General features: G+C 41.4%; 1 protein-coding gene across 1 annotated transcript; it reads right to left on the bottom strand.

Annotated features, from left to right (window-relative positions):
• Window positions 1–2,711: 2,711 nt before the first annotated feature.
• On the bottom strand, window positions 2,712–12,631 carry Mmp27 (matrix metallopeptidase 27). Its single transcript, NM_001106799.1, has 10 exons — window positions 12,492–12,631; window positions 11,732–11,970; window positions 10,414–10,562; window positions 10,197–10,328; window positions 7,464–7,625; window positions 7,169–7,289; window positions 6,164–6,294; window positions 5,341–5,500; window positions 4,480–4,583; window positions 2,712–2,970 (listed from the first exon to the last, which is right to left on the bottom strand). The coding sequence occupies exons 1-10, from the start codon at window positions 12,591–12,593 to the stop codon at window positions 2,735–2,737; spliced, it is 1,536 nt and encodes a 511-aa protein (NP_001100269.1). The 5' UTR covers window positions 12,594–12,631; the 3' UTR covers window positions 2,712–2,734.
• Window positions 12,632–24,187: the final 11,556 nt, after the last annotated feature.

Below are 24,187 nucleotides of genomic sequence, written 5' to 3'. Positions count from 1 at the left end.
CTGAGTATAGTAATCTAGGCTGGCATCTGTGATCTTAGAGTTTATAGATCATCTGTCCAGGCCTTCTGGCTTTTACAGTTTCCATTAAGAAGCCAGGTGCAATTCTAATAGGTCTGCCTTTATATGTTACTTGGTCTTTTTCACTCAAACCTTTAATATTCTTTCTTTGCTCTGTACATTTAGAGTTTTGACTCTTATGTGGTCAGGGTACTTTCTGATCCAGAGTGTTCTATAAGCTTCTTGTACTCTGGTCGATATTTCATCCTTTAGGCTATGGAAATTTTCTTCTGTGATTTTGTTGAAATTATTTTCTGTGCCTTTGACCTAGGTTTTTTTCTTCTTTCTCTATTTCCATTATCATAGATTTGGTATTTTCATAATGTCTTAGGTCTCCTGGTTGCTTTGTGCCTGAATTTTTAAAATATGTATTTAACTGAGGTGTCCGTTTTTTCTACATTGTCTTTATTACCTGAGAGTCTCTCTTGTCTTCTTTCATTTCAAGTTTTACATCAGTTTTTCTTTTTTTTTAAAGATTTATTTATTCATTTATTATATATAAGTACACTGTAGCTGTCTTCAGATACACCAGAAGAGGGCATTGAATCTCTTTACAGATGGTTGTGAGCCACCATGTGGTTGCTGGGAATTGAACTCAGGACCTCTGGAAGAGCAGTCGGGTGCTCTTAACCGCTGAGCCATCTCTCCAGCCCCCTACATCAGTTTTTCTTAAGTGACCTATTTCTACTTTCTGTCATTAATTGTCTGTGTTTTTTTTATTCTATTATGTGTTTTCACAGACCTCATTAAGCAATTTATTCATATATATTTTCAGGGTTCTTAGACATATACTAGCTATTTTGAAGTCCTCGTCTTCTGCTTTGACTGTATTATAGTTTTCAGGGCCGTCTGTAGTAGGGTTGTTGTGCTCTGATGGAGACATATATTATCTTGGTGTTGATGATTGTGCATTGTGGTTTAGAATGATTGGATTGTAGGTTTAGACATGTGGTCTTTTCTTTTCTTTTCTTTTTGCCAGAAATGAAAAGTGCAAGATAATCTTGAAAATAAATGCATTCCCTACTTTGTTGATTAAATTTAACACTGTAAGCCAGAAGAAGTGAGCCCACAATGAACAGATCTGAAGGTTTAATGAAGCAATAAAACCTGAGAGAATCACAAATTAGGATCAAATAGAATACTTCTCTGCACTTGACACTGTTCTCCTCAAACGCTAAGGCTCGTTGTTGTATCTATCTTGTTTGTGGTGTTTCTTTTTTCTTTTCTTTTACTTTTCTTCATTTTCAATAGGTTAGATTCAAAGTCATTTGAATCAGTAACAAGTGAATTCTTATTTCACTATGACTTTGAATAGATTAGCATATAAGTAGATGGAGAACTAAAGTTTAAGATGTTTTGACCAGCAAGCTAAAGATAATTTTTAGCATTTCCCCAGCCTCTTCTATCCACAGCCAATATCTGAAGAGTTTACTCATGCTAAACAGTGGGAAGGGTATGATAAGCTTCTCCCTTTGCTTTTAAGGTGGAGAAAATTCAAACACGTCTTTATGAATTAATATTTGTTCTGTTTGACTTGCTCAGATCTGCCAAGAAAACAACCACTGTCAGCATAGCCTTCTTCATGCTTGCTTCAAAAGCTGTTTCTTTCCATATTCACTCATAGGTGACAAAGACAGTGTTGGGTTCTCTATACTTATTTTTTCTCATTTGACACATTCTCAGTATATCAGCCCAACAGAAACAACTTTGACGGATAATCTTCCAAGTTCTAGGTGAGAAAATTTCCTCAGAGCTTTGCTAAGTATGTTACCTTGAGGACAGACAGACAAAGCCCAATTGCATGAGTTTACTAACTCAGTGGGACCAAGAGATGAATTTTTTATCTGCAGGCTTAGATGATGCTCACATGTCTTGAGCATCATCAGATCTATATTTCTTATATATGAGATCAATGTGTACAAAGGTCAATTTCAAATCCTGTAAGGTTAGTTAAATACATTGGGCAATGTATGGACATCTAAGGGGCATTTATTTCCTACTCCAGTCCTTTAATTGTTAGGGACTTGCCTTAAGTGTAACATACTTCCTATTTTACTCCAAGGCTCTCAGCCGACTTCTGGGAGGCTAAAATGGCTTATTTGATGGGTGAGTCCAAAATGCTCATAGGTATGAGGGATGCAGTTTACTGGGTTTCTCAACTGGGCACCAGAGGACCAAACAAAATGGACTGCTAATGATTAGATTAAGAACTGTCTTTAGTGTTTAGTTTTAAGACATGTTTTACCTTTCCAAGTTTGCAAAGCACTAGTCAGACTTAAAATAAGTGAGAGATTTTTGTCCTATTTAAAACCCCAGTGTTAGAAGAATCAGATACTCTAACTGGTTACTGGTTACCCAGCTGATAAAAGTAGGATTAGGAATATGATATTAAAGAATGTGGCTCAATTATTTTACTTTTTTCATTTTAACTATACAGCTGTTTGCTTGCAGATATGTCTTTGCACCATGTGTGTGCAGTGCCCACAGAGGCCAGATTTCCCTGTGCCTGGAGTTACAGATAGTTGTGGACTGCCATATGGGTATTGAGAATAAAACCTGGGTCCTCCGGAAGAACGGCCAGTGCTCTTAACCACTGGGTCATCTCTCCCATTCTTGAGTCTTTCTGAGACAGAGTTCAGGTTAAGAGATTTGTTTTCATTATTCGTGGCATTTATTGTTAACTATATGCTTTTGTCAGCACATGAACAATGCTGAAACTGAGCAAGCTTGCACTTTTATGATGGAATATCACTGTGCCAATTGAATGTGCTTTTCCTTCGACACTGACATTGGATGATGAGTTTAATGGTTCATTGCACAGGAACCAAGTGTTGGTTTTCATCACTTGGGTGATATTTTTTGCCTTCATGTCGTACTCAAATTGCCTCGACCCACGGAAGAAATAGAAGAATCCTAGAAGCAGAGAGGTGTGGTTAGTTACCTTGTATAAACTTCTCCCCTGCATCTTAACTTTATAAATGTAGAATCAATACCATTGTAAAGACAAAAAAGATACTGTAGAATTACAGAGATGTAGTTTCCTTCATCACACTCCCTGGGAATCACTTAGCAAAAACTCAAGCACAGTGTCAAAGGGTCTCTGAATGTAGAAGGCAGTCCCTGGCTCTCAAGCTAGATTTCAAAAGGCATCTCAGTGAGGGGAAAAGAAGGGCCCTTTAGGTCTGTCCTTGGACTCACCACCCTCATTTATCTATTTCACATTTCAGGGTTCTGTTTCGATATCATGGAGATAATCAATGTGGTACTCAAATGTTTTCTTTCTTCCTTTCTTTCTTTCTTTCTTTCTTTCTTTTTTTAAAAGATGTGTTTATTTATTTTATGTTTTGAGCACGTTGTAGCTGTCTTCAGACACACCAGATCCCATTACAGATGGTTGTGAGCCACCATGTGGTTGCTGGAAATTGAACTCAGGACCTCTGGAAGAGCAGTTGGTGCTCTTAGCTGCTGAGCCATCTCTCCAGCTCTCAAATATTTAAAAAAATATATCATTATTAGTGTGTGTGTGTGTGTGTGTGTGTGTGTGTGTGTGTGTGTGCGCGTGCGTGTACACATGCATGCCATGCCATGGCATATGCGTGTGGTAGTTAGAGAACAACTTTGTGGATTTGGTTTTTCTCCATTTGCTTTACATAAGAACTGTGTAAATGTGGATCATCAGCATGTACTGCTGGTACCTTTACCCAGTGAACCATCTCACTAGGCCTCAAACAATTGTTTCAGACTATGAGTTATCTGATGGCCCAGGCCACTGCGTTTGAAAATCTTGTATCTGGACTTTGTGTATTAAATTGCCTAAGATTCTGGGCTGAGGATATAGCTCAGAGGCAGAACATTTGCCTAGTACAAGAAGAACTCTCAGTACAGCTAAAAACTCCAAACTAAGCAAAACTCCTACCAACCAACCAACCAACCAACCAACCAACCAACCAAAAAGCCAATTGCTAAACAATCTTTTAAAATCTCCTGAGTCTCACCATAATCCCACTGCCTCAGATACTTGAAGCATAGTTTTTTCATAAATGAACTTGATGTATCTAAAACTATATATGTATCTATTATGAATGTATATAATATACACATATGTATGTATGTGTCTACTTATGTTTGGGAATCATTCATCTTGTGAGATTAGTTATCTTTCACACATTAGGGTCTCTTTTAGAACTTAGACAAGGGTGACTAAAATTAATTTTAGTACTTTCTACATAGATTTGAAATAGCATCTCAGAGTTCAGTTCAGCACCTCTTGGCTCAGCTTGATAATGTCTACGGGGTAATGTCTATCAACCAGTGTATGTACTTGAGAATGATAACACTATGCTAAAATCAAACATTTGCGTTTTGTGCTGTCCTTTTTAATAGTCTCCCAAGCACCCACACAGTGGAGGCATTGGCACTCACCGTTACGTTGGAAGACAGCATCTACACGGAGGCGAATTCCTGGGAAGCGCTTCATTATCCTCTGTGGGAATCCTCTGTCCATTGCTTGCGCCATCTCATCATACCTGTGTGCAAAGATTTCAAAGGCCTCACTCTGCTTGGTGTCTGTTTGGTGAGCTTAATCTTTCTGCTGCCCAGTTTAGAGTCATTATGGGAACCAAGCAGGCCTGGTAGGGAGAAACATCTAACAGAGCCAATGACAAAAACACAGTAGAGATTATGTTTCTGTAGTGTGTGTGTGTGTGTGTGTGTGTGTGTGTGTGTGTGTGTGTGTACACTCAGATGCCACTGTACCCAGCTTTTGACATAGTTCTGGGAATGAATTTAGGTTCTTACAGTTGTAAGGTACATGGTTTGTTAACTGAGCCACTCCCCAGCCTCTACTTTGCATCTCCTAAAAACAATAAGAAAAATCACAGGGGGAAAAGTTGTTGCTTTTTGGACAAGGATGGTAACCTATGACCACCATCACCACCAACAAAATAATCAAGAAGGCCACAGCATCTGTCAGAGTAGTTCTTCCTGAAGAACTGTTAAATCAAGTGAAGGCTCACCTTGTACCTCTTCTAGATTCTGACTAGCTATGCTTCTGCTATTGGGAATTTTGTTGGTATCAACATCTTTATTATTTTTTATTGTTTTTATTTAAGTTGGACAATTTATTAGACTCATTCAAACATCTAAGTTTAATAAGTGTCATATGCTAGAGATTGCCTTCAACACAGTCTACTGGGAGACTGCAGATTCATTTTGTTTTTGTCTGTGTTGGGGTAATGCTGCCATGGATGACTCCCCCCACCCCTGATCAAACAACAGAGTTACCTCCAGCACCAGATGCCAACAAAAAAGAAGGTTTTCTTTGTGTCATGATCACAGACGGCTGCATCAATTTTCTTCACACGTCTTGGAAACCCGAGTGTGTGGATAGATTTGGGGTAACCAGGCAAGACAGAATTCCCCCTGATCACCCAGAAATTCTCATCTAGAGAGAGAGAATGATATCGTCAGATGTCTTCTGCTCTGCATCTGATAGGGAGGAAGAGATGACTTGGAAAGTTTGAGGGTAACTGGATACCCAGTTCCTCTCATCTCCCAGCCCAGTAATCTCATGCCTCTGTGGTGCCCTTTTCTTGTTCTATTTCTTTTATTTGCTAAGTATACAATACTCCTATAAAAGGGAACATAAAAGTGAGATAGCTTGTTTTGGAAAAAAATGGACTGCTATAATTTTAAGAAACTGTTCATTTTTGTGAATGGATGTTCGTTTGCATGTGTGTCTGTATACCGTGTACATGACTGGTGCCCATGGAGGCTGACAGCATCGGATTCCTCAGCACCATTGTCATCCTCCATGTGGCTGCTGGGAATTGAACCTAGCTCCCCAGGAAGAGCATCCAGTTCATTTGACTGCTGACCAGCTCTCAGTTTTTATAGTTTTTAATCACAAAAATTCCTTTTAGTACATTTGGGGGATAGAAATTGTTACAGCCATAGAGAGAAACCTATCTGATTATCGTTTATGAGGTGAACCTAAATTAGAGGAGGGATCTTATCACAAAACTCATGATTAAGATTGTATTTTACAGAAATACACACTGCCCTTTTAGAAAAGAAGAAGAATAGAAAACATGACTGGCAAATTTACCTTTAAAAACAAGGACCTCATCTCTGGGGCTTTCATAGGCAGCTTGAAGATCAGCTGGCAGAGATGGCCAGAAGGAATCAATAAACTCAAACTCAGCACCAGTAATATCAGAGTAGACCCTCCATAGGTGCCTGCGTTAAACACAAAACACTTCGTAAATGCTGTCCTGGTGTCTGTGTCTACCAGCATGTTTCAGTTTTAGGATTGTGGTGTGTGGTGCACACATGTTCACATATGTAGAGGCACATATGTGAATGCATGTGTGTGCCTGTATGTGGAGGCTGCAGGTTGCCCTTGGGTGTCTTCTTTTATTGGTCTCCACTTTGTTTCTTGAGGAAGTCTCTTGCTGATGTACTGACACAGGCTCAGCAGCCGGCTTTCTAGGTGGGTAGAAGACCTGAATTTTAGTATGTGGAGATTTCCAGGGTATAGATACTCCCAACATGGATAGTTCCAACAAGATGTGAACTGATGTGAGACATTCCTCAAAGTTTAACAATGGGATCCTGAAATCTGCTATAAATTGACTTTAACAAACTTTTGGAATAGTGCTCATTTGACCAAGAAGCCATTGAAAATAGACTTTATATCAAACTCTCTGGTAATTTAAATTTGCTTTTGTTTTTTGTTTTTGTTTTGTTTTGTTTTTTTGTTTTTGGAGACAGGGTTTCTCTGTGTAGCCCTGGCTGTCTTGGAACTCACTCTCTAGACCAGGCTGTCCTCAGACTCAGAGATCTGCCTGCCTCTGCATCCATCCCAAGTGCAGGGAATAAAGGCATACAACACCACCACCACCCAGCTAAATTTGCTTTAAATATTTAAAACTAATTTACCAAACAAGTATGAGATGTGTGCATCTAGTAAAACATTTAAAACATTTAAATAGCATGTGCATTGTAAAATGTGAACGACATGTGTTCTCACAGAGACCAGGACCCCTCTTTACCCCAGTTCCTTTGAAAAGAAAAATCTTAAGAAGTTGGGCTCTCAAGGGAACAGGTTTACCTGCCTTTAAGGAACATGATTTCCCTGCGGAAGGTAGTGACAGCATCAAAAGTCAAGTTGGGCTCACAAGCGCAGGGGACAGGGTTTCCATTTGGCTTGGTGGGTACCTTAGACGGACTTCCTTCAGGGAGAAAAGGAAGATTATTCAGAAGGTACAGGAACTATGTCCTCACTAGGGTCTTACCCAAGTACATGTTTGCTTCACAATAATATTTCCGGAAGCAACCCCCTCAATTTCCTCTCTGAAAAACTTTCTGTTTAGTTACCATACATACAACTCTGCAATGCTACTCACCATAGATGGACTGGATCCCATTAATATCATCCTGAGAAAGTGGGTATTTGTTAGGATCCAGGGAGACATAATTAGGAAACATCAAGGCTGTTTGATCACTGGAGTGGGAGAGCCCCAGAGAGTGACCAAATTCATGAGCAGCCACGAGAAACAAGTTGAACCCTTGATAAAAGCAGAAAACATGATTGTGAGTTGATGAAAAAATTTAACCCAGGAGGCAGATGACTTGAGACTACTTACTCAGAAATGAATAGTATTATTTAGCTGGCATGGCAGTACACACTTTTATTCCCAGGCAGAGGAGGCAGAGCTCTTTGAATTCAAGGCCAGCCTGGTCTACATGTGTTCCAGGCCAGCCAAGTTTACATGGTGTGACCCTGTCTTAGAAACAAAACAAATAGACAAACAAAAGAAATGGATAGTATTCTTTTAAGAAATGGAGCCACCTGTTTGGGGGATGCTTGACCATATACGATGATCCTTATGCTCTTCTGTGGTCCTTCACCAACTGGACAATAAAGCCCTAGTTTCTTCCCCCAGCCCTAAGCAATCTTACCTTTTTTCAGCCATAGATACCTTTGTACAGCCCTCTGGCCTTTCTTCCAAGCCTTGTGCTTTCTCTCATGTGCCCTGAGACAGTCACTCCATAACACGTTCATTTCTTATCTGTACTAAGTTCTTTCTATACCTGTCTTTAGACTTCCTTTCCTTTTATTTTTCCCTTTGAGACAGGGTCTCATGTATCTCTGGTTGGCCTCAAATCCCCTGTATAGTGAGGATGATCTTTACCTCCTGATCCTTCAGCTTTGACCTCCAAGGTAGTGGGATTCAGGGGTCACTACCACACCCAGTTTATTCCATATTGGAGATTGAACCCAGAGCCTTGTACACACCAGGAAAAACTCAACTGAGCTCATCTCCAGCTCAGTGGATTAATTTTTCTTGCTCAGTCATGGTATGCTCTCTACAGCTCTTACCACACCAAAGCGATATAATACAACGGACAGATAACAACAGGGACAGACGGCAACTCCTTTTGAACTGCTGGCTTGTGCAGAGCTTAGTCGAAGGCTATATTGAACTTATTCCTTGGAAAAGTCAGCCTTGATAAACTTGGATTACAACTCTGGCATCTTTAAGATTTCAATGTACACACTTCTCTTCAGGAGAAGGCCTGAAGCAATGCATGGAGGAGCATTAACATTGATTGACTAAGGATAGTCAGATGGAGACATCTTCCACTTCTGCTTCTGGATATGAAAGTGGAGCCTCTTGAAGAAAGCTTGGCACTCCTGAGTTTGGCAGTGCTTAGGCTGCTCCTTACAACTGGTTGAGCACACATATGCTGGCTTTGGACCAAGATGGAAACCATGGAAATCGTGGTTATTCTTCAGTAGAAGATACACATAGAGAATCGTTCACCCCACTTCTCAGTTTTCTGAGGGCAATGCTCCTCCTTCGCCCCTGTCTGTAATGCTAAGTCATGTGGCACTGGCCACAGCTCATCCCAGATTTTCACTGCTTGCCTGAGACTCAGCCAATACTGACCTCTTGATCTGTCTCAGTAGCACTTGGGAGAAAAAGAACTTCTTGTGCTCTTGTGGATAGAGAGATGAGGGTGTGTCTATAGAAACTAAAAGTGATGCAAGCAGAGTATTTGGACTCTGGAGTCAGGAATGATCTGCAGCCTTGCGTGCTGCCCATCAGGAAGGCCATGACCTTTACTTCCCTGGGATCTTGGAGGCCAGATTTCCACCCCAAATTGTTGAGTTACTGACAGGGGCAAAGGATAGTGAGAGGTAAAGGTTACTGAACCTTCTCCTTTGCTTAATAAACACAGCATCACTACAGTGAAGTTGGGGTGTTTTGTTGAAAAAGTAACAGTACACTGAAGCTGAAGAGATTGGTTAGCACTTAAGAGCACCTGCTTCTGTTCCAGAGGATTTGAATTAATTTCCCAGGACTCGCAAATTCTTATTCCAGGGTATCTGATTGCCTCTGAAATCAAGCATACATGTGGTACAAAGGCAAACATGCAAGCAAAATACCCATCTTTATATAAACTCAAACAAAACATGTTTGGTGCTGTTCAGGCCATCAAAGATAGAACATCAATTTAGTTCCCTTAAAGAACTAAATCAAATATAAGAACTAGGGTCTAATAATTTGCAGATGGGAGGAGGTGGTTAGTAGAGAAAGTCTATGCTTTCAAATTGATCCTTATGGGCCACAAACCTACAAAGTATTCCTTAACTCCCAGGCTTAGAACCACCAGCCCTCTTAAGTCTTTCAGGCTTCAAGCTACGGATGACTACAGCCATTGATTCAGTGTGCAGCCTTGTGCTGAATATAGGAGTTAAGCACCACACAGGATTGCAGATGCTGCAAGGCTAGAACTTTTGAGCACACCACTGGGGTTCACACAACAGGGCTTGCATAGCTTTGTATACATAGTGGACTGGCAGGCACTGTGGAAATTCACGGCCCTATGTTAATGAGCTCATGGGCAAATGGCAAACACCATTCTCAGACCAGGACTACTAACACGTGAGAGCTCTGTGTGAAGACTACTGGAGTGTAGCCATGGCTAATGTTTGTTCATCACCCCAGTAGTGTGATCTGAGAATATAATGTGAGAAATTTGGGAATTTGGATAACTATACAGTGATTCTTTCTAGATGATATATATTTTTTAGATTAATGCAATTTTCTCACAGTGAAAATTAGCCTCACCTTCCCCATCCCCGGTTGTCCATGTTTCATCTTCGTCAAAGTGGGTATCACCACCAAGACCCAGACCAGGAGGAAAGGCATGGCCAAGGACTCCCAGAGGACCATCAAAGTGACGAGGACACCAGCCATGGACTGAGAGACAGTTGAAGGGGAGAGAGGTCAGTTCCCTGTGATCTTAGAAGAAGTCACTCCCCCACTTCCCCACTCTAAGCCTTACCTCTTGTCCTGAATGCTATCATTATATCTGCAACCCCCTTGGATATCCTGGTGAACATCAGTGGAGTGACCTTGCTCCAAACTTGTAGAGCTTTCTGAATAGCCTCATCCACATCAGCGTGTGTCATATCAGGAGTGTAATTCATTATCCTGAAAAAATGGGCAACATTGCAGGAACTGTGGAAGTGGTAGTTTACTAGTCATGGGCTGCAGTGACTTGTAGCATTGTGTGGTTCTCCAGCTTTGTTTAAATGACACAGTTTTATGTAACCCAACTCAGAGTTTCTTGTGCTGCAATAACACAATGTAACTTACAGGAGGAAAGGGTTTGTTTGGTTTACACTTCCGGGTCACAGTTCATTACTGAGGGGCTTGGGCAGGAGCCTGAAGCATGGTGGAAGAACACTACTGGTTGTCTCATTCTCAGGCTTATGCCTAGCTAAGACACACCCATGTCTGTGCCCCTGAGTGTTTGTATGTGTACTAACTGTGTAGGGACCTGCAGAAGTCAGAAGAGGGCACGCAATCCCTTTGAACAGGAGTGCCATGTGGTTGCAAGCTGTCATGTGAGTACTGGGAATCAAACCTGGGTCCTCAGCAAGAGTGTACACGTTCTTAACTGATGAGTCATTTCCTTAACCCCCTAGCTAGCTTTTTACTTTTTCATTACATTTCTTGTAGCTCCTTATCCTTAAATAACTGAGTATACATCGTTATACTGGGACCCAACTAAGATATGAGATTTGATAGGTCTAAAACACACACACACACACACACACACACACACACACACACACACACACACACGCACGCACGCACACACACACACCACTACACCTCAAACACTTCCCTACACATGCACACATGCACACACACACACACACACACCCCACCACACCTCAAACACTCCCCTACACATGCACACATGCACACACACACACATTCCTCATCCCGCACACTCATACTCTTCCCATCTGTCTGCACACCTCATCATGCCTCCAGAGCATTGTAGCAGATGCCAGTGCTTCCTGTTCTGAGCTCACATGGGAGAAGACAGCCTAGAGTTTGGAACCTCTTTGCTGGAGCCAGTGTCCTCTGCAGCCCCAGCCGCAAGTAGCAGCCTTTTAATTTAGTTCCCCTGGGGTTGAGATGGCAGCTGTAATAGTGCCCACAGCATAGGTCTAATGTGGGGACGGGTTACATAGAACCCACAAAGCGGCACATGCCTTGAATGTACAGGTTAGATAAAGCCATCATTGTGGTTGTTTCTTGGAGATTAGTTACTTGGATTTGTTCGTGTACATTGGTAGAAACATTACCTGTATGTAAGGTTGTATTTTCTCCACCCAGGGAGGGTGTAACCATATTGCCCCACGTCCGGCACCCCACACCTGGGCACCTTCATGATCTCCAGAGTGTCTGAATCCAGCTTTCCCGTCACTGTCAATCCAAAAAAGGCCTGCATTTCCTGAAGTTTTCCATCTAAGAGACTCCTGTTCTTGCTTTGGACAAGATGACTCCCTTCTATTTCAAGCGAGTAGAACTGGTTGAGATATGCCTGACAGGAAAGACAAGAAGGACACAGGCTACAGGAGAGCAAATTCCCTCAAATTAAGCAAAGTGGCCTGAAGTCTCTTTGGCAGCAGGAAGGATAAGAAGGAAATGAATTGCAAGGGGATGAGAAAGGCAAGATGCCAAGGGCAAGGAAGGAGTCCCCTCATCTGTTCTTTGATGCCAGGAATCAGTTGATTTATGAATGACTAGAATCAGCCAAACTACACATCCATATAACAACTAAGGGCAGCCGCTTGGCTTGTCAGGTGCACACAAGGTCTATATATTCTTACTGTTCCTTTCATCTTGATATGTTCTTGAAATTCTAGGAGACATCAGAGATGATTATCTATTTTGCAGACTTAAGCAATTTAACCCTTATGCAAGTTAGACACATGGAAAGGGTCTGATTCCTCTGAGAAGCTCTGGGACTTTGCAGGAATGTGCTGTCTTGGAAGGTCCCGAAAGAGGCTATAAAAGGCGCATTTTATTGCTTGTTGCTGTTAGCATGCATTGAGAGCCTACCTGGGCCAGTTGATTGTTCTCCTCATTTTTGTCCTTTCTGTCTGGAAGAAATGCAGAGGAAAGTGTTATAAAATTAACCATCAGAGGCAGAAGGCACTTCATTCCTGTCTCTTCAGTTAGAGCCTGTCCCTGTTTGTATGGCCTTTAGAAAGCTGACAGTGAGACGTGGCATGAAGTAATCATTTAATTAATAACAGCAAAGCACACTTGCCATGAAGTGTCTCATGACTTCTTTTTCCCCTTAGATAAACTTGAATTTTGCAACCAGAGTCTGTGATTATTTATCTAGCATATTGCTCGCTTTCCAGTGCTCACGATAGCAAGGCCCCAAGTTACTCTTCTCTTCTCCAAACTGGTAGTTTTTAACATATGGTGTTATGAATTTTGATATAATTTTCTCTGGCAGGAAACACTGGCATATCTTGGGTGTGCCAGTTAAGTACTGCACTGTGCTCATTGCCTGGCTTCTATATGAGTTCTGGAGATCCTAACTCAAGTCCCATCCTTGCATGGTGAGCGTTCTACTCTCTGAGTCACCTCCCAGCATGTGTATCTTTAACTGTTAGGAGTACTGTCTAATTAAATCGGAGTAGTTGTTGGTTATTATTATTTATTATAGCTTTATTTATTTGAATGTTTTTTGTAATGCCTTTTCTATGGTGGTGAGGTTAAACATTCTTTTAAAAAAATATTTATTTGTTTGTTTTTTATGTCTTGACCAGTTTCCCTTCCCTTCTCTCCTTCAATCCTTCTTCTACTTCTCTCTCTCCCATAATGTGAAACGTATACTGACTGCCTTTGTTTTCCTATCAGAATTGTCTCTGGTTTCTCAGACTTTATTGTTTGGTCTCTGTTTATCACATTGCCAACTTTCAAATGTTTGGTGACTCTGTGTTGTGCAATCTGTTTGGAACTTCTGGGAAAGAAAAGTGTCTGGAAGCTGTTAATCCCAAGATGGGTCTGGGGATTGGAGACCTTCGTTACAGGAGGCAGGGTGTGTCCCAGTGTTCTGTGGGCTGCGATGAGATTTAATGAACACAATAAGAAGATGCACAATAGCAGATAGTTAATAAAACGAACACTGATGTTCTCATTATGTAAGAGTGGCTGGGGTTTGGTCTGTGGCTTCTAGAATGAATCACCTCACATCATCAGAGGCTGTGTGGTTTCTCAAGAGATGGCCATTGCACCTACATTGCAGGCAGCACAAAACAAGGAAGGAAGAGAAATACAATTCCTAATATCTTTTGAGGAACCCCACCCAATAGTTAACTTATAAATATTGGGTGAGAATTAGCTACATGCAAGACCTGTCTGTAGGAAGGCTGTAAAGTCTTGGTTGTGCACAATGATAACACTGAAACTGGATTGCAAAAGAAGCAGAGAATGTCAGGGCAGCTACACAGAGGCTTCTGCAGGGTCACCGTGTATAGACCTGCTGTCCCAGCTGGCTACGTTTCTCCAGAGCAGAGACCCCAGGTTCCTATATGCCTCCTCCTAGATGCAAGTCTGGTAGAAGACATTTTTGATGCCTCAAGCTACTTCCCTCAACCCCTCTGATTTGTGCACCTTGCCTTCTTTTGAGAAATTATGAATGTTTCTGCACTTGGAATTGCATGTAGTTATAGCTTAGAAGTTTAGGAATTAAAGACCCCAGAAATAATTATCTCCCATTAGGGCCTGTGAAATGGTGAAGAATTTTCCCACCTCCAGTACAAAGTACCTTGTCAATTCTCAGGAGGTAGAATCACAGGCCAGGTACCCATAGCAGAAACCTTGGTGACACCCACTGAACTATAGCAGATCTCCCTCCTTTTCCTTCTCCCTGCGTAGAAAGCACCTGGAATCATGCTTCCCTCTTGAATAATTTCATCAGGGTCTTTATTTAGGGTTTACTTTCAAATAAACTCAAAATAAGTGCAGAGAAATCTTGTCCTTTAAAATATAAGCTTAGCATCTTGTATCTCTATGCTCACATACATATGATAGCTAGAAAATACCTGTGACTCCGAAGTATGGCTAAGAAAACAGTAGGAACTAAGCTCTCACCTCAAACTGTAAAGATGATGTTTGGGTCAGCAATCTCACATGAGCAGCTCACAGAAGAATCTTGCATTTATATCGTTAAAAACTGTCATACCAGGAAGTTTTAGAAGTTGATTGTGACTGACAGTGAAATAGGTAGTTCATGTTTCCTGCACTTACTGGTTTGGCATCTCAAAGGAGAGATCAGGGAGGGCAGTGAGGACGTGGCCTCTCCTGTTACTGTGCTAGGAAGTGCCTCATAGTCCCCAGAAGGCCTTTGATTTGGCTTTGTTTTGGTTTCTTTTCTTCTTCTTCTTCTTCTTTTCCCCATCTTTATTAAATTGGGTATTTCTTATTTACATTTCAAATGTTATTCCCTTTCCTGGTTTCCAGGCCAACATCCCCCTAAACCCCCTTCCCCTTCTATGTGGGTGTTCCCTTCTCCATCCTCCCCCCATTACCACCCTCCCCCCAACAATCCCGTTCACTGGGGGTCCAGCCTTGGCAGGGCCAAGGGCTTCCCCTTCCACTGGTGCTCTTACTAGTTAGTCTATTCATTGCTACGTATGCAGTTGGAGCCCAGGGTCAGTCCATGTATAGTCTTTGGGTAGTGGCTTAGTCCCTGAAAGCTCTGGTTGGTTGGCATTGTTGTTCCTATGGAGTCTCGGGCCCCTTCAAGCTCTTTCAGTCCTTTCTCTAATTCCCTCAATGGGGGTCCAGTTCTCAGTTCAGTGGTTTAATGATGGCATTCGCCTATGTATTTGGTGTATTCTGGCTGTGTCTCTCAGGAAAGATCTACATCTGATTCCTGTCAGCCTGCACCTTTTTGCTTCATCCATCTTATCTAGTTTGGTGGCTGTATATGTATGGGCCACATGTGGGGCAGGCTCTGAATGGGCGTTCCTTCAGTCTCTGTTCTAAACTTTGCCTCCCCATCCCCTCCTAAGGTTATTCTTGTTCCCCTTTTAAAGAAGGAGTGAAGCATTCGCACTTTGGTCATCCTTCTTGCGTTTCATGTATCCACTTATCATGAGTGCATACCATGTGTGTTTTTCTGTGATTGGGGTACCTCACTCGGGATGATATTTTCCAGTTCCATCCATTTGCCTATGAATTTCATAAAGTCATTGTTTTTGATAGCTGACTAGTACTCGATTGTGTAGATGTACCACATTTTCTGTATCCATTCCTCTGTTGAAGGGCATCTGGGTTCTTTCTAGCTTCTGGCTATTATAAATAAGGCTGCTATGAACATAGTGGAGCATGTGTTTTTGTTATATGTTGGGACATCTTTTGGGTATATGCCCAAGAGAGGACTAGCTGGGTCCTCAAGTAGTGCAATGTCCAATTTTCTGAGGAACCTCTAGACTGATTTCCAGAATAGTTGTACCAGTCTGCAATCCCACCAACAATGGAGGAGTGTTCCTCTTTCTCCACATCCTTGTCAGCAACTGCTGTAGCCAGAGTTTTTGATTTCAGCCATTCTGACTGGTGTGAGGTGGAATCTTAGGGTTGTTTTGATTTGCATTTCCCTTATGACTAAAGATGTTGAACATTTCTTTAGGTGCTTCTCAGCCATTTGATATTCCTCAGCTGTGAATTCTTTGTTTAGCTCTGAACCCCATTTTTAAATAGGGTTATTTGTCTCCCTGGGGTCTAACTTCTTGAGATCTTTGTGTATTTTGGATATAAGGCCTCTATCTGTTGTAGGATTGGTAAAGATCTTTTCCCAATCTGTTGGTTGCCGTTTTATCCTGATGACAGTGTCCTTCGCCTTACAGAAGCTTTGTAGCTTTGTGAGATCCCATTTGTCGATTCTTGATCTTAGAGAATGAGCCATTGGGGTTTTTGTTCAGGAAATTTTCTCCAATGCCCATGTGTTTGAGATTCTTCCCCACTTTTTCTTCTATTAGTTTGAGTGTATCTGGTTTGATGTGGAGGTCCTTGATCCACTTGGACTTAAGCTATGTAGAGGGTGATAAAAATGGATCCATCTTCAATCTTCTACATGCTGACCTCCAGTTGAACCAGCACCATTTGCTGAAAATGCTATTTTTTCCCCATTGGATAGTTTTAGCTCCTTTGTGGCTATAAGTGTGTGGGTTCATTTCTGAGTCTTCAATTTTCTTCCACTGGTCTATCTGCCTGTCTCTGTACCAACATCTACAGTGTTTTATCACTATTGTTCTGTAATACTGCTTGAGTTCAGGGATAGTGATTCCCCTGGAAGTCCTTTTGTTGTTGAGGATAGTTTTAGCTATCCTGGGTTTTTTGTTATTCCATATGAATTTGTAAATTGTTTTGTCTAACTCTCTGAAGAATTGGATTGGTATTTTGATGGGGATTGCATTGAATCTGTAGATCGCTTTTGGTAAAATGGCCATTTTTACTATATTAATCCTGCCAATCCATGAGCATGGGAGATCTTTCCATCTTCTGAGGTCTTCTTCAATTTCTTTCTTCAGAGTCTTGAAGTTCTTATTGTACAGATCTTTTACTTGCTTGGTTAAAGTCACACCGAGGTACTTTATATTGTTTGGGTCTATTATGAAGGGTGTCATTTCCCTAATTTCTTTCTCAGCTTGTTTCTCTTTTGTGTAGAGGAAGGCTACTGATTTATTTGATACCCAGCCACTTCTCTGAAGGTGTTTATCAGGTTTAGTAGTTCTCTGGTAGAACTTTTGGGATCACTTAAATATACTATCATATCATCTGCAAATAGTGATATTTTGACTTCTTCCTTTCCAATCTGTATCCCCTTTTGTTGTCTGATTGCTCTGATTGAATAAGTAAGGAGAGAGTGGGCAGCCTTGTCTAGTCCCTGATTTTAGTGGGATTGCTTCAAGTTCCTCTCAATTTAGTTTAATGTTAGCTACTGGTTTGCTGTATATGGCTTTTACTATGTTTAGATATGGACCTTGAATTCCTATTCTTTCCAGGACTTTTATCATGAAGGGGTGTTGAATTTTGTCAAATGCTTTCTCAGCATCTAATGAAATGATCATGTGGTTTTGTTCTTTCAGTTTGTTTATATAATGGATCACGTTGATGGTTTTCTGTATATTAAACCATACCTGCATGCCTGGGATGAAGCCTACTTGATCATGGTGGATGATTGTTTTGATGTGCTCTTGGATTCGGTTTGCCAGAATTTTATTGAGTATTTTTGCATTGATATTCATAAGGGAAATTGGTCTGAAGTTCTCTTTCTTTGTTGGGTCTTTGTATGGTTTAGGTATAAGAGTAATTGTGGCTTCATAGACGGAGTTCGGTAGTGCTCCATCTGTTTCAATTTTGTGGAATAGTTTGGATAGTATTGGTATGAGTTCTTCTATGAAGGTCTGATAGAATTCTGCACTGAACCCATCTGGACCTGGGCTCTCTTTGGTTGGGAGACCTTTAATGACTGCTTCTATTTCCTTAGGAGTTATGGGGTTGTTTAAATGGTTTATCTGTTCCTGATTTAACTTCGGTACCTGGTATCTGTCTAGGAAATTGTCCATTTCCTGCAGATTTTCAAGTTTTGTTGCATATAGGCTTTTGTAGTAGGATCTGATGTTTTTTTAATTCCTCTGATTCTGTAGTTATGTCTCCTTTTTCATTTTTGATTTTGTTAATTTGGACACTCTCTGTGTTCTCTCATTAGTCTGGCTAAGGGTTTATCTATCTTGTTGATTTTCTCAAAGAACCAACTTTTGGTTCTGTTGATTCTTTCTATGGTCCTTTTTGTTTCTACTTGGTTGATTTCAGCTCTGGGTTTGATTATTTCCTTCCTTCTACTCCTCCTGGATGTATTTGCTTCTTTTTATTCTAGAGCTTTTAGGTGTGCTGTCAAGATGCTGATATATGCTCTCTCCTGTTTCTTTCTGCAGGCACTCAGAGCTATGAGTTTTCCTCTTAGCACAGCTTTCACTGTATCCCATAAGTTTGGGTATGTTGTACCTTCATTTTCATTAAATTCTAAGAAGTCTTTAATTTCTTTCTTTATTTCTTCCTTGACCAGGTTATCAGTGAGTAGAGCATTGTTCAACTTCCATGTATATGTGGGCGTTCTTCCCTTATTGTTATTGAAGATCAATTTTAGACTGTCGTGGTCTGATAGGACCCATGGTATTATTTCTATCTTTCTGTATCTGTTGAGGCCTGTTTTATGACCTATTATATGGTCAATTTTGGAGAAAGTATCATGAGGTGGTGAGAAGAAGGTATATCCTTTTGTTTTAGGATAGAATGTTCTATAAATATCTGTTAAATCCATTTGGTTCATGACTTCTCTTAGTCTTTCTATGTCTCTGTTTAATTTCTGTTTCCATGATCTGTCCATTGATGAGAGTGGGGTGTTGAAATCTCCTACTATTATTGTGTGTGGTGCAATGTGTGCTTTGAGCTTTAGTAAGGTTTCTTTTATGTATGTAGGTGCCCTTGTATTTAGAGCACAGATATTTAGGATTGAGAGTTCATCTTGATGGATTTTTCCTTTGATGAATATGAAGTGCCCTTCCTTATCTTTTTTGATGACTTTTTGTTGAAAATCGATTTTATTCGATATTAGAATGGCTACTCCATTTGCTTGGAAAGTTATTTTTCAGCCTTTTACTCTGAGATAGTGTCTGTCTTTGTCTGTGAGGTGTGTTTCCTGTAGGCAGCAAAATGCTGGGTCCTCATTACATATCCAGTTTGTTAGTCTGTGTCTTTTATTGATGTTTAGAGAGATTAAGGAATAGTGATTGTTGCTTCATGTTATCTTGGTATTTGGAGGTTAGATTATGTTTGTGTGCTTATCTTCTCTTTGTTTTCTTGCAAAACAATTAGTTTCTTGCTTTTTCTAGGGTATAGCTTGCCTCCTTGTGTTGGGCTTTACCATTTATTATCCTTTGTAGGACTGGATTCGGAGAAAGATATTGTGTAAATTTGGTTTTGTCATTGAATATCTTGGTTTTTCCATCTATGTTACTTGAGAGTTTTGCTGGATACAGTAACCTGGGCTGGCATTTGTGTTCTCTTAGGGTCTGTATGATATCTGTTCAGGATCTTTTGGTTTTCATAGTCTCTGGTGAGAAGTCTGGTGTAATTCTGATAGGTCTACCTTTATATGTTACTTGACCTTTTTCCCTTACTGTTTTTAATATTCTTTCTTTATTTTGTGAATTTGGTGTTTTGACTATTATGTGACGGAAGGGGTTTCTTTTCTGGTCCAATCTATTTGGAGTCCTGTAGACTTCTTGTATGTTTATGGGCATCTCTTTCTTTAGGTTAGGGAAGTTTTCTTCTATGATTTTGTTGAAGATAGTTACTGGTCCTTTGAGTTGGGAGTCTTCACTTTCTTCTATACCTATTATCCTTAGGTTTGATCTTCTCATTGTGTCCTGGATTTCCTGTATGTTTTGGGCCAGTAGCTTTTTCTGTTTCACGTTATCTTTGACAGTTATGTCGATGATTTCTGTGGAATCTTCTGCTCCTGAGATTCTCTCTTCTATGTCTTGTATTCTGTTGGTGATACTTGTATCTATGACTCCTTGTCTCTTCCTTTGGTTTTCTATATCCAGAGTTGTCTCCTTTTGTGCTTTCTTAATTGTTTAAATTTCCATTTTCAATTCCTTCCCCTGTTTGATTGTGTTTTCCTGTAATTCTTTCAGGGATTTTTGTGTTTCCTTTCTAAGGGCTTCTAGTTTTTTACTTGTGTTTTCCTGCATTTCTCTGAGGTAGTTCTTTATGTCTTTCTTAAAGTCCTCCATCATCATGATCAAATGTGATATTAAATCTAGATCTAGCTTTTCTGGTGTGTTTGGATATTCAGTGCTTGCTTTGGTGGGAGAATTGGGCCATATAGTTCTGGTTTCTGTTGCTTGGGTTCCTGCATTTGTCTCTCACAATCAGGTTGTCTCTGGTGTTACTTGTTTTGCTATTTCTGACAGTGGCTTAACCTTCCTATAGGCCTGTGTGTCAGGAGTGCTGTAGACCTGTCTTTCCATTTTCTTTCAGCCAGTTATGGGAACAGAGTGTTTTGCTCTCAGACGTGTAGTCATTCCTGTCCACTGGCTTTCAGCTGTCCCTGTGTGCGGGAACCAGGAGGGCCTGCCCCTACTTCTGCTAGGTCCCTGTACGTAGGGAGCCTATATGGCACTAGGTGTTTTCCTCTAGAGTCAGAAATGTGGGCAGAGAGTAGTCTCCCTGGTTTCCTAGGCATGTCTGAAGTTCTAACTCTCCCTCCCACGGGATTTGGGTGCAGGGAGTTGTTTGACCGGGTCCTTTCAGATCTGGGCAGTGTCTGGACCGCAGGGCTCTTGCAGCTTGACTGCTACAATCTTCTCCTGCCCAGAGGCCCTATACAGTTTCCTCTTGGGCCAAGGATGTGGGCAAAGGTGGGCAGAAGTAGCAGTCTCTCCTGCCCTGCAGTCTCTGGATTGCCCACACTTCTGGGTGATGAGCTCTCTCTCCCACGGGGTTTGGGAGCAGGGAACTGTGGGCCGGGATCAGCGAGGTCTGAGCACCAGGTAGAAACAAGAAGTTTCTGGTCCCCTGGAGCCACCACAACATGAGTGTCAAGCACTGACAGAAGCCCATGGGTGGAAGAAAGACCTCTGCGACTGACTGATTGACCCCTGCTGAAAGTGGAGGCTACCTTGTCCACAGATGGGAATAGTTCTCTTCATGAAGGTCAGAGATAAGTGGGTGCTGCCGTGGTGGACATATCATCTGGATAGCTGAACCCCAACCCCCCAACACATCAGCGCCACAGATGTCTTTGCCATCTCTTGGATGCCCTGATGAAGCCAGCAACTGTGAGTACTATTCATTGCCCAAGAAAACAGGAGGGAAGAGATTCAGTGACATGGGGCAGTAACAAAGCAGATAAAGTGGCTCGAGAAATGGCTATACAAGAGCCTATCCTGGTTACAGGCCTACAAGAGACAGCCACTGAGAACTAGGATTGGACTAAGGGATGGCCTCACTTAGAAAAGGCCCAAGTTGCTTAAAAGATAAAAGAACAATGACACACTTGGGGAGAAAGCTATACTCCCCAGAGAACAAACAAAAGACTCACTTTGCCAAATAAAGAAATGGATTCATTTAAGAGATAAAAAGTTTGTCCAAGCAGTTAAGGTATATATAATAGACTTTAAGATTCTAGCCAGAGAGACAATAAAAAAAGTATAAGATATGTCACTAAGTAAATGCTTAATAAACAAACAGGACAAAGAGACCTAGAGAGTTTAATGAGAAGTCGAAGTAAACTTCACTAAAAAAATATGGTTACAAGTATCTCCTAGTGCTTATAGATACCTTTTCAAGAATAGATAAAAGCTTTCCTCACCAAGCAAGAGACGCCTCCGTAGTCATCAAGAAGATACTGATACTGGAAGAAATCTTCCCTGGTCTGGAGTGCCCAAGGTAATCTGGTCAGACAATGGCCCTACTTTCGTTGCCAAGGTAAGCCAGGGTGTGGCCAAATATTTAGAGGTCAATTAAAAATTACGTTGTATTTACAGACCTCAAAGTTCAGGACAGATAGAATAAATAAATAAAGCTCTAAAAGAGACCCTGACCAAATTGACCATGGAGACTGGCACAGACTGGGTGGCACTCCTTCCCTCTTGCTCTCTTTAGAGCAAGAAATACCCCTTCCAGATACAGCCTTACCCCCTTTGAGATCTTATACGGGGCCTCAGCTCCTCTGACTGTATTAGATGATGTTACTAAACCAACATGTCATAGTAATAATGATTTGTATGCCAGGTTAACAGACCTAGAGGTGATACAGAAGGAAGTCTGGTCACAGCTGGCAGCAGCCTATGCCCCGGGGACCCCCAAGACATCTCATCAGTTCCAGGTCAGAGACTCGGCTACATACGATGGCACCCAACCCAGATACTCGAGCCTCACTGGAAAGGACTGTACCTGGTGCTGCTGACCACCCTGACAGCCATCAATTCTCAGCCCTCACCGGCCGTGTACTAGCTGTTGGGGCTGAGAGCTGGGACCTAGAGGGACACTCAGCATGTTTGCCCTGGGTTCCATCAAGATAGGTATAGAGATAGGCTTGATTTCTATTACAAATGATGTAACATTGCATATGTTAGTACTCCTAACATTTCTTGGGACTGTGCCTCAGGGATCACAATCTGTATAAGTTTAGAAGTTCTAAAAGCTAGTCATGACCTTGGTGTGTAGGTTTAGATAGTGTCCAGATTGGAATCCTGATGCTAAAGACTTAGTAAGACAAAAAAAAAAAAAGAGTTGAGAATTACTTAAGGCTATCTAGGTGCTGCAAGGGCAGCACAAGGACATCTGCCGTTGCCCTGCAATGCAAGCCTTATAGAGAATTCAGAACTGCCATTGACTCAGATATAAAAAGAGTGAAAGACTTTTTAGCTGACCTCCAAGAATACCTAACCTCCCTCTCAGAGGTAGTCCTTCAGAATAGAAGAAGATTAGACTTGATATTCCTTAAAGAAGGAGTCTGAGTGCTACACTGAAAGAAGAATGTTGCTTCTATGCAGACCATTCAGGAGTAATTAAAGACTCCATGAATAAACTTAGAGAAAGGTTAGACAAAAGACAGACAGAGAAGCGCATCAGGGATGGTTCGAGAGCTGGTTTAGTAGATCTCCTTGGATGACTACTCTGATATCTTCCCTTATGGGACCCTTCTTAGTTTTGCTTCTGCTTCTGATTATAGGTCCATGTGTGTTAAAGAAACTAGTTTTAATAGGTTTGACTCCTACAAAAAGGTAGAGACGCTCAACAAGGTTGGTTTGAGTCTTGGTTCACTCGGTCTCCCTGGATGACTACCCTACTCTCTGCTATATGGCTGGGCCATTACTAATAATTTTCTTGGTTTTAGTTTTTGGACCCTGTGTGACAAACAGGTTAATTGCTTTTGTTAAAAATCGAGTGGGTGCTGTGCAGTTGATGGTTCTGAGACAACAGTACCAGTCCGTTAGGACAACTGGTGAGACCAAATACGAGACTTGATATCAAAATTCTAATATTAGAATTACTTAGTAGAAGAAGAGGGGAATGAAAGGAAAATTATACAGATTTAAGATTTAAAAATATGAAGTTAAAAGAGTAAGTTTCAAAATTCACAAACTCAGGGCTAAACACTGTGAAAAGCAAGTCCAGGCAGCCCTGCCCTGCCACTAGGACTAACAGACCATAAAGATAAAGAAAAGGAATTCAGGAACCAGCCCGAGTTATCAGGACTGACCCAAACCATCTGGCAGAAAGGCACCTCCCCCAGCTTACTCAGAGTCACACCTTAACCAGATGTCCTTCAAACCCTGATACGCCCCTAGCTCCTAAGATCCTGTATGCTCCAGTCAATACGTACTCCCCTGCTGTGCTATAATCTCACTGTGCCATGTTTAAATGAGCCAATCACCTATAGCCGCGCCAGAAATTAGCCAATTGTGTGTAACCGCGCCAAACCCCCTAGCCTTCCCTATATAAACCCCTGACTTTTGAGCTTCGGGGTCGACACCTCTGTCTCCTACGCAGGATACGTGTCGACCCGGAGATCCCCGTAATAGATCTCCGTAATAAACCTCGCCTTTGCTTATTACATCCAAAAAAAAAAAAAGTGTCTTGTCCCAGGGGAATTTTGCCTTTGTGTGCCCTGAGTCTACCAGGCAGATCACTTGGAGCAGAATAGTTGGTCTTACCTCTGG

Source organism: Rattus norvegicus, chromosome 8, assembly GCF_036323735.1.
Source record: "Rattus norvegicus strain BN/NHsdMcwi chromosome 8, GRCr8, whole genome shotgun sequence".
NCBI lineage: Eukaryota > Metazoa > Chordata > Mammalia > Rodentia > Muridae > Rattus > Rattus norvegicus.
Note: the sequence above shows the minus strand (reverse complement) of the source record. Positions and strands in the feature narration are given on the sequence as shown.

Bases quoted from the DNA above. Each gene is read 5' to 3' on its own strand.
- Mmp27 (NM_001106799.1), bottom strand. From the start codon at position 12,593: ATGAAGTGCCTTCTGCCTCTGATGGTTAATTTTATAACACTTTCCTCT. The intron at 11,971-12,491 runs GTAGGCTCTCAA...CTTTCCTGTCAG, and splicing joins AGAACAATCAACTGGCCCAG to GCATATCTCAACCAGTTCTA. The intron at 10,563-11,731 runs GTAATGTTTCTA...CCATTTTTTCAG, and splicing joins AAATACAACCTTACATACAG to GATAATGAATTACACTCCTG.